General features: G+C 53.8%; 1 protein-coding gene across 1 annotated transcript; it reads right to left on the minus strand.

Moving 5' to 3' along the window:
- Window positions 1-653: 653 nt before the first annotated feature.
- FOXD2 (forkhead box D2) lies at window positions 654-3,417 on the minus strand. The gene is given in 4 exon segments (XM_085067653.1): window positions 654-974; window positions 1,620-2,263; window positions 2,265-2,314; window positions 2,317-3,417. Coding segments are annotated over 3 exon segments (1,335 nt in total). The 5' UTR covers window positions 3,104-3,417; the 3' UTR covers window positions 654-974; window positions 1,620-1,765.
- Between the last annotated feature and the right edge of the window lie 13,094 nt (window positions 3,418-16,511).

Raw genomic sequence — 16,511 nt, forward strand, 5'->3', positions numbered from 1 at the left:
TAAATGGGGGGGGGTAAGTTTGGAAGAGAAGGGAGCGCTTTAAGATGTTTATTTACTTTGTAAGTTGTTGCAAAATTTAGGCAGCGATCAAGTTTCATTCGGTCATTCAAATGCTGCAGGCCCAAGGGGGACGTGTGTGCGGGGAGGAAACCCTCCAACTTATTTTCTCATGTGTCAACTTTTCCAAACAAAATAAAAGGAGGTGGGGGGGAAAGAGGGTGAAGAAGGGAGAACCTTTCTCCCGGCCCCCACCTCCTTCCCCGTGAAAACACGCAGGTTTGGGGTTTTTGCTTTGGTTTGGTTTTGTTTTAGTTTTTTTTGCTGACAGACACCAAAATCCAAGAAACAAAAAAATAAAATTAACAACAACCAAAAAAAAATATATCCGGGGATCCTTTCTCTTGCCCTCCCGCGGACCCACAGCGGGGACGGCCACGGTGGCCCGGGCGGTGTGGCAGCGCGCAGCGGTGGGCAGGGGGGCGGCGCGGAGCAGCCCCGCGCAGGCTGCGCGCCAGGCCGCGGAAGAGCCGCTCAGCCCCTGCCGAACGCCCGAGTGTCGCCGGCCCGAGGCTGGGAGCCACTCGCTCGCCTGAGGCCCGAGAGGGGCTCTCGGCTCTCAGCGTGACAAAAGACATCGCAAAGAACGATTTGGATTATTGTTTTTTTTTTTTTTTAACCAGGTCACAAACATTTATTAATTTACACCAACGGTGGACAAAATTCTGTTGCCTTTTCCACATCAAATTATGCACAGATTCTCTCAATAAAATAGATATGACGGATGCACAACCAGTGAAGAGTTAACTGGACTCCGCTCATTAGCTCCCGAATAATCTATATACAAATAATTACCAATACACCAAAAAACCCACGCACAGAGGGGGTGGGAAAACGGGAATTAAAAAAAAAATAGTATGGGAATTCTCCAAACTTCCTGACGGATCGGATTTTCTTTTCAACGTGCATTTCAATGTCTAATTGAAAAAAAAAAAAAAAAAAGAAATAAAAAAAAAATAAACCGCAGTCCTGAGTTTCACCGACTTTTCTTCTTCTTAAAAACAAAGAAACCTTAAACAGTGCCTTTTAAAACCAAATCCGAAGCTTCAAAGAAACCAAAAATAAGATCGGACCATTAAAACATTTTCTTTGAGAGCAGGGGAGAGACAGACACACATGGCAAAACCACCCGGCAGAGAGACTTGCAGGAACGAAAACGGGCTCGCTGCGACCGGGGGCGTCCGCAGCTCCCCTGGCCGCTTTCCCAGGCGATCTGGGGGAGCCCCGCGGAAAACCCGCACCTCTCAAAGGAAACATTTCTGACCCTAAGACCGTTTCGTTCTTCACATGCTCCCCCTCCGCCCCTCACAAGACGTTGCATGTTCAACCAGCCCAGGTCCCAGCTTATGTTACGGCCACTTTATAAATACGCTTTGGCGCTTGTAGGACCAAATCGTGTTAGTCTTTCCCTCCTCCCGCCCTCCCGATTTATTGATTTATTTTTTTTTTCCCCCGAGCAAAGAGAGACAAACAGATCTGGATGCCACTGAGCCTGGAAATAAAGTAAAAATTTAAAAAAAAAAATTAAAAAAAAAAAAGAAAAAAAAGGAAATATTTCCTACCTTAAAACACAACAGGAGGAGATGGGGGGGACACGGGGAGAGGGAAGGGGAGCAGTTTCGGAGGAGTGGGGGAGAGCTGGAAAGGGGCCGTTTGCTTCGCGACTCTCCCCCCCATCCCCCTCCCCTTCCCCAGTCCCCAGCACACTTTAAAAATGACAGCTGCTGAGGGTTGTGATTTTACTGGAAAAGTTCTGGGCCGGCTGGAGGAGCGGCTCGTGTGCCAGGCTGACCTGGGGCTGTGCCGGGGCCAAGGCGGGGCTGAGCACGGCCAGGACCTGCGCCGGGGGGCCCGCCTGGCCGGCGGGGTAGGGCGCGGCGGGCGCGACGCTGGGGTTGGTGCTGGGCGGCGGGGGCACGGCCCCCCCGATGATGTTGTCTATGGAAAAAGAGGGCCGGGAGGGGTGGTTGGTGCCGCCGCTGCCGCCGCCGCCGCCGCCGGCGGGCGAGGGGTCCGGCTTGAGGGTCTGGAGGAGGGCGGCGGGCAGGGCGGTGGGGCTCAGCTGGGGGTGGTAGAAGGACTTCCTGCAGTTCAGCTCGCCGCCCAGGAAGGAGGGCAGCCCCGAGGCGGCGGAGAAGACGGAGGCGGCGGCGGGAGGCGGCGGAGCCGGTAACGGGCAGTGCGGCGCCGGGAAGGGGAAGGCGCCCGCGGCGCCGCCGCCTCCGCCACCGGGATGGTGGTGGTGGTGGTGGGGGTAACCCTGGAGCTGCAGGCCGTAGTTGTAGCCGTAGGGTCCGTAGGCGAAGCCGGGCAGGAAGGCGGCGGGGTCGGCTGCCCCGGCCCGCAGCAGCAGCTCGGGGTGCGGCGGGTGCAGCTGCTGCTGCCGCTTGAAGCGCTTCCTCCGGCGCAGGAAGCTCCCGTTGTCGAACATGTCGGCGGACTCGGGGTCCAGCGTCCAGTAGTTGCCCTTGCCCGGGTTGCCGGGCTCCCGGGGGATCTTGACGAAGCAGTCGTTGAGGGAGAGGTTGTGGCGGATGCTGTTCTGCCAGGCGGGGAACTTCTCCCGGTAGTACGGGAAGCGCCCGCTGATGAACTCGCAGATCTCGCTCAGCGTCAGCCGCTTCTTGGGGCTCTGCAGGATGGCCATGGTGATGAGGGCGATGTAGGAGTAGGGCGGCTTCACCAGCGGGTTCTTCCCCCCCGCGCCGCCGCCGCCGCCGCCCGCGGGCGCCTTCTCCCCGGGCGCGGCGCCGCGGGCGCAGGCCGGCTCCGAGCCGCCGGCGGGGGACAGCCGCTCCGGGGACCCCCCCATGCGCGCCTTGGCGGCCCCGCTCCGCGGCAGCGCCAGCCCCAGCGGATCGCCGCCGTCCTCCTCGTCCTCCTCGTCCTCGTCGTCGTCCTCCTCCTCCTCGCTGTACTTGCCCCCATCCTGGGGCGGGCCCACCACGTCGATATCCGCGTCCTCCACCTCGGAGAGCGGCTCTTCCTCCGGGGAGCGCTCGGACATGATCCCGCAGCCGCCGCCGCCGCTGCTGCCCAAAGTCATTGTTGTGCGGCCGGGGCGGCCGGGGCCGGGCTCCCCCTCCCACCTAGCGGCGGCTCCCGGGATGGGCCCGGGGCCGTGCCGGAGGGCTGCGGCCGCCGCTGGGACTCCGCGCCCCGGCGCCGCCGCTCCGCTCCGCGCCCCGCTCGCCGCGCCGCTGCTGGCGGGGCCGCGGTGGTGGCTGCGGGGTGGTGGCTGCGGAGGGAGGGGCGGCGGAGGGGGCGCGGGGCGGGGGCGGGGGGACGGGGCGCCCGTGGGCTGGGCAGGGAGCTTGGGAGCAGCGATAATAAATAATGGTGATAATGATAATAAAAGGAGAGAACCAGGGGGAAAAAAAAAAAAGAGGAAAAAAATAAAAGGTTAAAAAAAAAAGTGGGGTTTGCGACGGCTCTTTGCCTGGCTGGGGGGAGGGAGTGGGAGGGGGAAGGGAGGGGCAGGGGAAGAGGGAGGGGGGAGGGCAGAAGTGGGGAAGGCGGCTCCCCCCTCCCCACCCCTCCCGAGCTGGGACCCGGTGGAAACGCTCCCACACTGCGCCTGCTGCCAGCGCTCCCCAGGCCTTTATACGGCCGCCCCGGCATCACGTGGCGCCCGCCGCAGACCCCACGGGGCACGGCGAGGGGCTGCCCGGCCCGGCCCGGTCCCCGGGGAGCGTGTCCCCCGCCCGGGATGCTTTCGAGGAAAGGCGCTGCCCATTCCCCTGGCGCTCGGATGCCCCCGGCTTCGTCTGGAGCCGGCTGCTGCAGGAGTGGGGGATCGACGCCGGATAAAGCCCCTCCCAGCCCCAAGAGCCCCGCGATGCTGGAGGCTCTCAGACCCCATTCCTGCGGGATGCGAAGGTCGCCTTCCTCTGCGCGGGCTCCGCGGAGGGTCCCTTGTCTCCCGGAGGGCTGCCCATCCCCGAAGCTGGGGGATGAGCCGCAGACCTCCCGCAGTCTCGCCGACAGGGACCCTCACTCCGCCACGACCGAGCCTTCGGCCCCCTTGAGGGGTCGTGTGAATTTGGGGATCCCCGCTCCCCTTCTCCACGCGCTTACGTCACCGACACGTCAGCGAGGCCGGAGCACCCTGCTGGAAACCCGCCTCCTCCGAGGGCTCCCGCCCGCGCAAGGGATGCTGCGCCGGGCAGGTGCGGGCCGGAGGGCGAGGAGCAGCGCTCCGCCGAGCCTTCCCCGCTACGAGAGATAACCAAAGCAAAGGCTGTGCCTGTCCGAGGGGTGCTGGGACCGCGCCCGAGTCCCCGCATCTCCGCCCGAAGGGGCTGGCCCGGCCGGGTACCACTTTCCGAGGCGGCCCACCCACAGCCCGGCCAGGCCCCAGGAGCCCTTCGGGAAGGGGAATATCCTGCGGCCTCGGCATCTCCTGTCTGCCGCTCTCCCGCCTCCGCTTCCCTGTCGGCTGGCAAGAGGAGGTGGTGGGCAGCAGACACCCACCTTGTCGCGGGCTGCAGGCGAAGCGGGAGAAATTTCTTCCAAACAGAGGCAAGCAAGGTCCCCGGGAGCCACAGCAGTGTCCCCGTGGGTGGCAGAGCCCCGCTGCCCCTCTTGCAGCCGCCCTGGCGCAGTCCGGGGGACACATCCACGGCTGAAGCTGCCCACCCCATGTTCCGTGGGTGGCTGTGACAGCAGGTTGTCCCTGTCTCTACCGCAGACACTCTGAACCACGCTCGCACCGTTAGGTTTTTGTTTGGTTCGGTTTGGCTTTTTCCCTTGGACGCTCTGCAAACACGTACCTGCTTTCCCGTGGGAGGATGCTTGGGGAGGGAGGAAGGGGATGGGTTCCTCCAAAGGGGTACCATGAGGAGATGTCCCCCCGCCAGGGCCACGTTCAGCAGTGTGAGAATCTGCGGTGATGAATTGCCAGTCTCTGCCGTTAACAGGTGCGAGCATTTGGTGATAAAATCTCCAGCACTAATACCGGGGAGCCGGGCCAAACAGCTGCGCGGCCCCGCTTCCAAATGCCGGTCACAATTACTCAAGCCCTAACGACTCGGTGCACAGGCTCGGAGAATTCGGAGGGACCCCGAGGAGAGGGCAGAAGGGGACGTCTTGGTCCGCACATCTCCAGTGGAAGCAGCGATTACAGAGCCGGAGCCTCTGCACGGAGTCGGTCTCATCCTCCTCCCTCGCCGCCAGTGCGGCCAGCGGGGACAATTTCTCGATCGAAGGGGAAAAATAGAGGGGAAAACTGTGCTGAGAGTTTGTCAGGAAGGTGGGAAGTCTGACCCGCGGGCGTGTGTCAGCCCTGGGGTAGCTTTCCTGAGCTTTCACTTTTACACTTCTTCGATGCTCCTATCATGTGTTCACAACACATATGCATGTATCTCCCTCTCATTTGTTTGCCTGTATATATATGTATATATATATGTATATATATTCAGCTATACCTATATTTATATTCTTTATTTTCCTGATATACATTTTTTTCATATATACATGTATATTTAATTATCTAACACGGAGAAATGCCTCGAAGATGCCGCATCTTTCCTACCGACATTGTTTAAACTCTCCGTTCATCAGCCCGGTGGAAAGGCGATGGGAAGAACAAATGGAAGAGAGCGGAGAGGGAAAAGACCCGAGCCGCTTTCCATTTTTATTAAGTAAAATAATAGTTATGCCTCCCCTACATAAACGAAAGTGTCATAAAAAATTCCGAAGCAGCTGCCAGAGATTTCGACCACACACACAACGGGGCGATTGAATTTCCACTTGGTGCATTTCATGGCAGCGAGGAACCGCCGGGAGCTGCGCCTTGTGCCTCTGCAGGGCGGCGCAGGGGAGGGCGGGGGGGCAGCAAAATGACGCGCTGCGAGCGGCCGAGGGCAGAGGACAGCTCGGGGGATGCTCCGGGGGACAAGATGCTCCGCCGCCCCCCGCGCCCCTCCGCGCCCCCGCGGCAGTCTCAGGGCGGCTGCCTCCCGATCGCTCCGTCTGGAGGCTGGTCCCGCACGGTTCGAAGTGAAACAGATGTGGGTGTCTGCTGCCTGCCCACCCCTGCCCTGCCCCGGCTGCCGGCTCTCCCCTCGGCTGGAGAGGTGGGCAGACCTCGGGGGTGCCCCTGGCAACGGGGAACTCGGGTGGAGCCGCTTGCTGCTGTAGTCGTGGCCATGGGGACCCCGAGGAGGCCGAAAATGTAAGGGGGAGGCGAGCAGGGTAGATCCGAGGCGCTGCTGATGGGATGCGGCCGGTGCCTTGTCCTGCTGCCGCCCGGACCTGGCTCTCCCCGGCAGCACCGCTCACCCAGAGCGCCGCAGCTCGGGAAACAGCGCGTCCCCATCGCCCACCACCGACACGATTTCTGCCTGTTTCGAGGCGCAGTATTGTCCCCGTTTAAGTCGAGAATGACCCACAATGAAACGCCAGTGAGGGAATTCCGCTCCCTCCGTCTCCGAACGGCTTCTGTTCGCCGAGTCGGTCTGAGCCTCGGCTTCGCCACGAAAGATCGGCTGCAGAAACAAATCAAAACGAGAAAAAGTACCTAAACTACACCCGTCCTGAGATGATTTAGCAAAGGGAAACCCTGGATTGAAACAAACCAGATGGTCGGATCGCAGACACGGTGCACACACACGCTCACACACACACGCTCACAGACACACTCCGGCCGTGCATGCACACGCGGAGCGACGGGCGCGTTTTAATGTGCGCCGGGGTAAGAAATGATGTGGTCTCCCGAAAGAAAAACCCTATTGATCTACCCGAAATGATTGCCTTGTCATCGCCCCGCCGAGCCCGAGCGCGCTGGGCTGGGAGGAAAGCATTTTTCCTTGGGCAGATTTTTAATTTTTCTGCTCTCCTCTCTGCAGTATTTCCTTACAGACAGAGTCGCTTCCCGTTTGAACCCAACTCTGCTTTACATCTCACGTTAAATTGCAGAATCAAACGCGAGTGGGAATGAGTGCAGCTGGAGTGGAGAGACTCTCCAGAAAGTCTCAAAAGTAGGGAAAAAAAATAATAAAGGCCATCAGCCGCTCATGATGATTCCTTTTTCTCCTTTAAGTTGATTTTCACTGTCTTCCCCGCCTGTCTTAATGAGGCGTTTGATCCAGGCGTGTGGGATCGGCGTTTGATGCCCTGCTAACGGCTTCAGCAGGTGGATCCCCACGGCCGAGGTTTCCCCCCCGGATCTCCCGGTGCCTCCGCCCGGCTCGGAGCTCCTGAAAGCTGCAAAACTGGCCACAACGACCAGGAACTTTTGGAAATTTTTTTCCCCACAGGGAAAAACTCTTTCCCTGACCGTCCGCCCAGACTGTTACTTGCTAGGGGGTGCAGTCGGAGGGCAGGAAGACGAAGCCCGGAGCACCGCAGGGTGCGATCGCTGCTCCTGCCCGGAGCATCTCCCGGCGCGGGGGTTTAGCGGGGGGCAAAGCCTCGGGAAGTGAAGCCCTTGGGCAATGTGGAAGGTTCAGGTCCAGCCCAGCCGTCGCTGTTCCCAGACCCTTCTAGATGATCTGTTTGGTTTGTGATACATAATCGTTCTTGTTGCTTCTGCCGAGCAGCATCTAAATTCGTTTATTCTGATGAGAACCGCATCTACAAGTCCCCCAAGGCTCAGTGATGGATTTTTCTTTATTACCTCGTTATCAAGCTTGGCTGACCTCTAACTTCTCTAAAAACATGAACAAGACAGACCTGCTGTTGCCTGGGCTGCCCCAGGGGGCTCTTTTTCCACTTATGCGATTTCCTTTGATATTATTTCTCTTCTTTCCATATCCAAGGCTCAGACCTTCAGTGCTCCCTGCAGTTCAACCTTTTTTCCAGCCCCGTACTGCCAGCTCCCAGCTTGCAAAGATCAGTTTGCAGCCTGCACACCACGAGCTCCCAGCACAGGGAGGTCAGTGGGAATGGTGGTGACAGATAGTGAGAGATATGTGAAATTCCCGGTTTGGAAACCACCGGAGCCAAGTGCCAATATCCATCCCTGCAGCGTTCAGATGTTGGACAGCTCGGGTTTGTTGACTTTACAAATGCAGGTGTCTCAAAATCCACACCAAAAAAGGCCTGGATTTCAATGAAGGCTTTTCCCCAGAACCCCATGTGCAGGGCTGAGTCTCCATGAAACTTTGGAGCACAATTATCCCTGTCTTTTCTGCTCCTCAGATGAGTGGGAAATATCTTAAAAACAAGTTTATTTAAGTGCTCTGATCTGACTTTAGGACCTTACTTTGGGGCTTGCAGTTCCAGAACTTTGCCTCCTGCTCTCTATTCATACCGATTCCATCCCATGTGGGTTTGAAGCCCACTAGGCAAACTCATGCACAGCTTAACACTCAACTGATTAACTCTGACTTGCTAAAAGCCCTTTTTTGGTACTGTTCTTGAGCAATCCGACATGAAAAGAGATACACACACTTCCATGACTCAGAGGAACGCAGCGATTTCAAGCCATAAACCACCAGGTGCGCTTTTGAGACTCACCAAAGCCAGCTCTCCTGGTTGCCATAAAAAACACATTAGCCAAAGGCTGATGCATGTGGAAGGCAATTATGCTCTGGCACATGGCAATGTGTGTAGAACAGCCTGGTAACTGTGCCTACCACACAAGGAAAAATATCCCTGTGAAAACAAGCCTGCTAAATCACTTCATTCTTTCCAAAATCCCCTGAAAATAGAAGGAAGGATTTTTAGGGGATTTTTGGGAGGTGAGAGATATATGTGGGAGGGAATCAGATTTTCCAAAAGTGGGTGCACCAGTGCAAGAACCTAAATAAATGGCCAGATCCACAAGGATTTAGAAACTCATGATGAGGTTTCTGAGTCCAGGTTTTCCATGTTAGCATCTGATCATGCCAAACATGTCCAGGAAATCCTTGATGCTGAGTTTTCTGCACTCAGCAGTTCAGCAGCTCATGCCCACTTCACTCAATGAGATCACAAAAGTCCAGCTCTGTCAGAAGTGCCAGCTGAGGACCTTCAACTTGGGTGCCAGAGGCAGTACAGAGAGGGCCTTCAAATGAGGAAATGACAGAGAAGGTGGAAAATTACTGGAATACAGCTTGATCAGTATAAAAAGTGTTAAGCTTTTTTTTTTTACTATAGAAAACAGTTGAAGATAGGAGTCTTTGCATTTGGAAGTATCCAGCAATGTCCACCTAGGGATCAGATTTGGGTATCTCTGCTGTATCCTTCTGAAATATCAGCCCTGCATGTACATGCTGATATATCCAGATCTGTCTCATAAAGAGGTTCATAAATATATTGTGCTTCTTGACCTTATATTAGATTGCACAGAAATACAGCACGGGGCTCCTTTTCCCTGTTCCCATCTTGGGAAGGAGTTGAATAAACAGAGAAAAATTTGCAACATAAAGTTTGGGAAGGGAGGTGAGGTATCTCACACACTTAGAGAAGCAGAGGCAGAACCCTTAACCCTCTCCCCTCACCGAGTGAAAAACTGCCAAGTGGAAAAATTATCAAACTGGGAACCACTTTAATATCTGTGGCTGAATCTGCACAGAAGGGTGAATCCCAGCTCCACACTGGAGTGAACTTCTGTTCCTTTCTTCAAACCACTGCAAGAAATTGCTACCCCAAGCTGCACAGGGGCAAGAGATGGGAAAACCTGTCGACACACAGATTAAAACTAATCCAGCCACTCTGGGGGTGTTGAGGCTTCACATACACACACATCCCCACTTCTTTCACTTACTGCAGGTAAGCCTCTGCTTATTCTTGCTGGGAAGAGGAAACTGGATCACTCATATGGAAGAAGCAACACTTAGGGCTGATGAAGGAATGGCTGATGTTTTACATTTGGTTTTATATTACTTGGAAAGACCAGAGTTCTTCAAAATGGATACTTAGCATCACTGAGCTAACTGGATCCCAACAGGGGTCAATATGAAATGTCTTTTGCTAATTACCATTTCCCAGGCTTTTGTATAGATATTGAGAATTGAAACTGTGATATAAGAGGACATAAGTTATCTGTTCCCTGCAAATACATGGCTGGGGTCCTGCGGGGGATGCAGACTAGTGGGCTTCCCTCCCAGTGCAGAGATAAGCGTGCCATCTAGAGGAAATCCCTTTTATTGCCAGCGCTGGCAGCTGAAAATTATCCAATAAAGCATAATTAACCTCTGGCTTCAGAGAAAATCCTCCACCCGTGCCCTGCTGCTCTGAGCTGCTGCACAGGCACGTCTTGGCAGGCTGGTGATGCACTGAGGCATCGGGGTGGTTTGGCAAGGTCCTGAGTGGTTGAGGGACATCTCAGCCCACATTGGCATAGGCTGGCCTGACTCTTCCCCAGAGGGGATGTCACTGCCCAGTCCCTCATTCCCCACCCCGCATGGGCGTGAAGGAGAAACAGGGGATGTGGGTGTTTGCATAGCTCGTGTCTGTGCCTGAGAAAGGCAGGAGGCTGCACATGTGGCTGGGTAAGAAGGCTGTATGTATCATATAATGCCCTGCAGTGGCTGCTGGCAGCTTTCCTGCACCCGTGGGTGCTGATGCCCAAGCCACAGCTGAGGTCCCAGGCGCACTGCAGGAGGCAGTGGTGGGGTCACCTCCTCCTCTAGCAGCTCCCACTCTGTGGGTATCCCACACCTGCCACTTTTTCTACCACTACAGCACACCTGCAGTCACCAGCACGAAGCTGTTGTCCCACTAACAAAAACAAATCCTTCCAGTCATAAAGACAATTGAAAAACAGTGAACTAGGTTCAAGCAGAGGGACAAGTACTAGTGCCCAGTAGGTAGTTGTCATGTAGAAATGGGAAGCCTTGCAAAAAACACCCTTTCAGATATGGAGAAAGAGCAAGGAAGATCTCACAAGAGACAAAACTTACTCTGCAGAAATAGCAGGTGCATGCATAAGCAGAGAATATATGGGGAGGAACTGCTATTGAATCGATTTCATATTCTGCAGGATTTTTTCTTCTATATTTTCATCACTTTCACTGAAAATTATTCTTATTTTCCACACCAACTCAGAAGCTCTCCAAGACAATGCTCTCTGGTGCTCTCAAGCAAGGCTGAACTCCAGCAACACGCACAGCACTTTTTAGGTTTTAATGGTGATTTTTTTTCCATTTTGCACCCTCCTCACCTTCTCACCCACACCTGTGGGCTCTCAGGCTCAACTCACGACTTGGAGATTCTGCCCTCACCACAGCACAGTTGTTTTTCCCTCTCCCAGCTCTGTGGCAGGTAGGAAAGGCGTGGATGTTGCCACAGCTCACCACAGGTCCTTGTCGCTCACATGGAGCAAAGGGCTTCATGGCACTGCCCGGGGAGCTTGTGCACTTTACACATCTCTTATTTCCTGTCATTACTGAGAAGAGCCTAGTTGCAATAAAAATCTGGGCTCCAATCCTACGAACACTTATGCCTGAGCTTAACTCTAAGCACGTGAGCCGTCAAAGGGGACTATTCATGTGCTTAAAATTTAAGCATGTTCTTAAGCGCCTGTAGGCCTGGAGTCTGTCAGTGGAGGGATTTGTGCCTTAAGCCCATATTCTGGGTCATTATCCTTTTCATGTCTTCTCTGCCATCTCAGAAGATGCTTCAACGGGGAATTTTCAAGTTCTTCAGTAAACTTTGTCTTCCAGAGCAGGCTGGATTCTTGCCTATTCTATGGGGCAATTCTCCTCTGTTGCCTCCCCTCCCCCTGTGAGCGATAATCCTGTGCTATTTCATGCTTGGCCAGACAATTAAGCCCTCTTGCTGCTTGGCTCTGTCTTTGTTATGTATAATTGTTCCAAATAATTAGCCACTATTGCACGCTATTCTGAAACTACTTTGTATTGCAATTATACTTAGAGGGTGAGCATCAGCTCGGGGAGAATCCAAGCAGCAGACAGCCTGGAAAGAAAGGGCTTCGAGCCGGGGGAGGATGGATACGTGCTTAAACCAACACTGTGGGAAACCTAACAATAAGTAACCAGGGAGGAGTAAATGCTGCTCGGAGAGGGTGTGTAGCTGGTGGGGTGTGGGCAGGAGAGCTGAGGGTGGGCCACACGGTCTGGCCAGGGTGTCACCTGGCTGCCACCTCGTGGGTGCTGCCTACAGTGCAGGAGGCAAAACCAAACTCCCCTTCCATCACTTCCAGGGTGACTTGGAAGGAGCATCTCGACCAAGTGGCCAGTTTTGCCATCTCTAGGAAACACGGAAGTCTGCTGGGATGCCTTTGGGGTCTGGCAAGAAATGTTCCCTAATTGTGTCCTTGGGATGGCAAAAGTTGTGATTTCTTGAGGGTAAAGACTCTAAAGGATGAGATTGGTTTGGCAGCCTCCTGTTTTCCCGTGGGTAAATGCATCTCTGTTGTGGAGAAGTGCTGGTTGGGATGCTCTTGAGAGGGAGTTACAGCTATAAGAATCTTTCTGAAACTGAAAATAATGAGGCACAGCAGAGTCCCCTTAGGTTTACTCAGTCTCCTGTCTTTCAAGCAGAGAACATCTGAAAAGAGTATAACCAAATCTGGGTTGTCCTGACCTACACAGGTGATTTAATTCCTCTGTTGAAACCCATGGCCTGCTCTGAGCCAAGAGCCATGGTGGCCAGTGAGCTTGTACACTTTTGTGCTTTTTGAGGTCCATTTGCTCCAGCCAGATCAGATCACCTGAAACTTGCTGAAAATGGGTCTACAGATTTGGTTTGGTTTCCAGCACCTGATTAGCAGGGGAGTTTTAAAACCAAGATGAGATGACTCTGGTGCAGATGGAAAGCACCCAAAACGTCTGAGGCCATCGAGCCCACTCTCTGCAGAGGCCATACACTTCTGCCTTTGACTCAGCAATGCTGATGTAAATAGAAAATTAACTTTTTCCCCAGCCACAAATGAAAGTAGCTAAAGTGCACCTTTTCTCCATGCAGCACCCTGAGCTGCCACAAGCCAGAGCTGCTTGCTGGCACTGGGATGGCACAGTTGATTCATTACATTCATAAACCCCACTGCTGCAGTGTAACCACTTCAGCAACCACAGCACAAAGGCTGCAAAATGACTGCACCCCAGATGTTCTCCCAAGAGCTTGTAGGTGTTGTGCTGCCAATGCTCAGGCTCTGCTGCTTTGCCTGGCACTTTGGGCGCTGTTAAGAGCCAGGCCAGCCCCCAGCTCTGCCCTTCAAACACCGTGTAGCACATTTCAAACACAAAGTCAGGCTGCCAGCGAGACTGGCTGCTGCTGAGGAGTGACCTGTCATCACCGACCCCTCCCCTTCCATCAAGGGCACAGATTCTCACTGTGCTTCCACTCGTTTCCCTATTTTCACTCTAGGGAGAAGAGCTGCAGGGGACAGCCAACACAGCCCAATCGTGTATCCTGTGCCCTGCGATGGCTTAGGAAAAGAGTAAAAGAAGGAATAGCCAGAGACACCCTTCCTCTCTGAAACCTCCCCAGAGTGAGCAACTGGTGGTTTAAGCCTGGAGATTTTATCCAGCCCACTCTGTTTCATAACGACCCTCCTTGAACAAGCTTCCCTCAGTCTCGTCCTGACCGTACCCCAAAACTCGCCGGTGTCCTGATCCTCCGCGGCCGTGAACAGGACCTCAAAGGCCGGGCTGCTGCCGGGACATGCTGAGCACCCCCGGGAGCCGGGAGCGGCTTCCCTGGGCTTTCCACTGGAGGTCAGTGTTGGCCTGAGCACGCCGCTGTCACTCCGGGCCATCCCTGCCCTGCCACCCCCCTGTCGCGGCGTTACACCCCTGCAGTGAGGCGGCGGAGGGCAGCGCAGAATTGCTCTTGCCCTGTATAAACACAGCAGCTGCATCATCTGCCCCTGTGGGACTTGCAGTCCTTATATGAACTTTCCACATAGAAAGGATCTAAACATGTCATAGCAGAAGTGGTGATTGACCCCCCAATACTTCGAGATGTAGCTCAGAGCTTGGGCAGTGTTGACTCCCACATGATAATTTGCTAAAAACTCATTATTACTTGGCAAAGCCAATCTCAGTTGGTCCCATTGCACCCACTGCCCATCTCCCCATCACTGTCTGACTTTACCCACTCAATCCCGACCTCCAAGAAACACCACTGAATGTCTTCAAGCTGTGTGTTTGCAAAGGGCAAAGTATTGCACAGAATAGCAGCAAGTTATGGTGTAACATTTCCAGCACAGAGACTGTCAGTGAGCAGCTGGCAGCATCCAGACAAAACCTAACACTACCACAGGGACCGATAATTTCTGCAGGAAATGTGTTTCAACTAAAATTTCAGCTGGTGCTGTGTCTGTTTGTAACAGGGTGGAAAACACTATTTATTGCTTGGGAATCTAATCTGGAAAGGGCATTTCTTACTGCTTGTTTGAACCTGTTGGAAGCAGCAGGAAGGTGGTACGAGCATGAAACACGCAGAACGCTGTTGTACACCGACAGGCACGGCAGCTCAGCTGGTCCTCCCTGGGTAGCCAGTGTTTCCCAGTGAAAAACAAACATCTTTTCGAAGTGACAGCTCATTTTGGCCGTGTGTTGCTGAACGTGCAGCCTGAGTTATCTGAAATCAGCCTCATTTGCAAAGAGTTACTCCCTGGGAAGTCAGGCAAGATTGCCCAGATCACTGCTAAATCTCTTTGGTGCTCAGGATCAATTCCACCTCCCTTGTCACATCTCACGGGCTCGGGACAGGGCTCTCCCCACCATGGGAAGTCCAAGGTACCTCTTGCCATCACCCTGAGGTATTCTTTGTACAATCTCAGAGAGCACAAAAAGTTTTGTCTCTGCCTTCTGTGTGAGCTCAAGATTGTTACAAATGTCATTACATAATATTCCCTAAACTCCCTAAATAAAGAGGGGAGGATTTCAAAGGCGACTTGGTTTCACAACTGAAATCTGAGTGATAATTACTGCTGTTTCATTCAAATCCCTCTTATTCACTAAAGAGGGACATCGAAAAGACACTAAAACAGATGAAGGGCTCAGGTATAAACTTTACAAAGCTTAAAACTACTCTGTCCCAGCAAGGCTCATGCTTTACATGACACCTTAATCCTACTCATTTGCTAGATTCACCCTAACTGTAAACAAAGCTTTGAAATGGAAGCTTAAAAGCCTCGTTGGGATACATTAACTTAACCAAGAAGACACTCTTAAGGCATTAGTTTAATGACAATCACAGCGCAAGCTGCCAGAGTTTTGTGCATGTGAGGATTAATATCTACAGGGAAAAGAAGAAAAGGGGTTTGTTCCCCCTGCTTTCCAGCTGTTTGGCAGTGTAAGGCCCACGGTGAGGGTAGCTTATTGATGCTTGCAGGGGCCTCTGGGCTAGTTCTGTCTGGCAGACAGGGATATACAGTGTCCTGGGAAGATGTGCCACCCGGTGCTGCACACCAGGAGTCGTCCAACACGCTGGGATGGGGTCACCTGCTCTCTCAAAGCCAGGTTTTCAGGGATTCAGTCCACTGTGGTGACTCCTGTTTCACACCAGAGCCTGGCTGAAGAGACCCCTCTTGCACAGGCACAGGGGTGGGAGGGTTCTCTTGCAGACACATCCCTAAATCTGGAGCTGGATGCCACTCTCCAGAGAGCCCCATGGCAGGAGGACACAGGCAGCTGGGGATAGGAGAAAGTCACAGCTCAGCTCCACTTCAGCACAGTGCCCTTGGCTCCACCAACACCTGAGTTAATGCTCAGAGACATCAGGAATTTGGAAAGCCTTTTTCAGCACCAGCTGCCTGCTCCTGCAAGTCTCCAGGGTGACTGGGGATGAGCCAGCTCAGCTTGGTCTGAGTTGTCACGGTTTGGTCAACTCTTCCCAGTTTATCCCACCCAGGCAGAGCACAGCATCTCCAGCCCACCCTCTGCAGCCAATATTGTTTTTCTTTCAGGCCAGTACCTGGTTGTCCCCTGCCTCAGCAGCCCTCCTGCTCAGGGTGCAATCCCAGTGGAGTCACAGCCCCATCAGCCAGCAGACCCAGTGCTTCCGGCACATGTCTGGCTCTGACACCCTGGGTACTTAGGCAAGATTTCAAAACGTCTTTAGTTAGCAAAACATTGCAGGATCGGGCCCTGGGAATGAATGTGAGCTATGACAAATGTCCTTTCTGCTGACTGTCCTTGCAAGTGATTGTTTCAGCACCCCTCTAAGTGATCTCTGCAGACTGTGTGTCACAGGCAGGCATGGCACGTTGCAAATTTCCATCAGACAGAAGATGTCTGCCTGTAGATATCGTGTGGAGAGAGCCAAAGTATTTCAAGGGATAAGTTCTTTCACAATGCACTTTCTGAGCAGGGCTATTGCCAGGGGAAAGGCACAGAAGCTGCTGCTGGGACCAGTGTGAAAGCTGAAAGGGTGAAGCTGGAAGGACAAGAGAGGAGACTCAGCAACTCAGCTGAAGGCAGCAGACTAGAGCTAGGCCAGTTTATAGGGACAGATGGAGGTCAAATTTTAAGGAAGCCAAGAAGACAAAAAAACATTTTCTTCCCTCCCCTCTCATACTAACCCCACTCTCAATTTCTGTGGACAACACAGAATGA

This window comes from Lichenostomus cassidix, chromosome 8 (genome assembly GCF_008360975.1).
Source record: "Lichenostomus cassidix isolate B80296 chromosome 8, HeHo_3.0, whole genome shotgun sequence".
NCBI lineage: Eukaryota > Metazoa > Chordata > Aves > Passeriformes > Meliphagidae > Lichenostomus > Lichenostomus cassidix.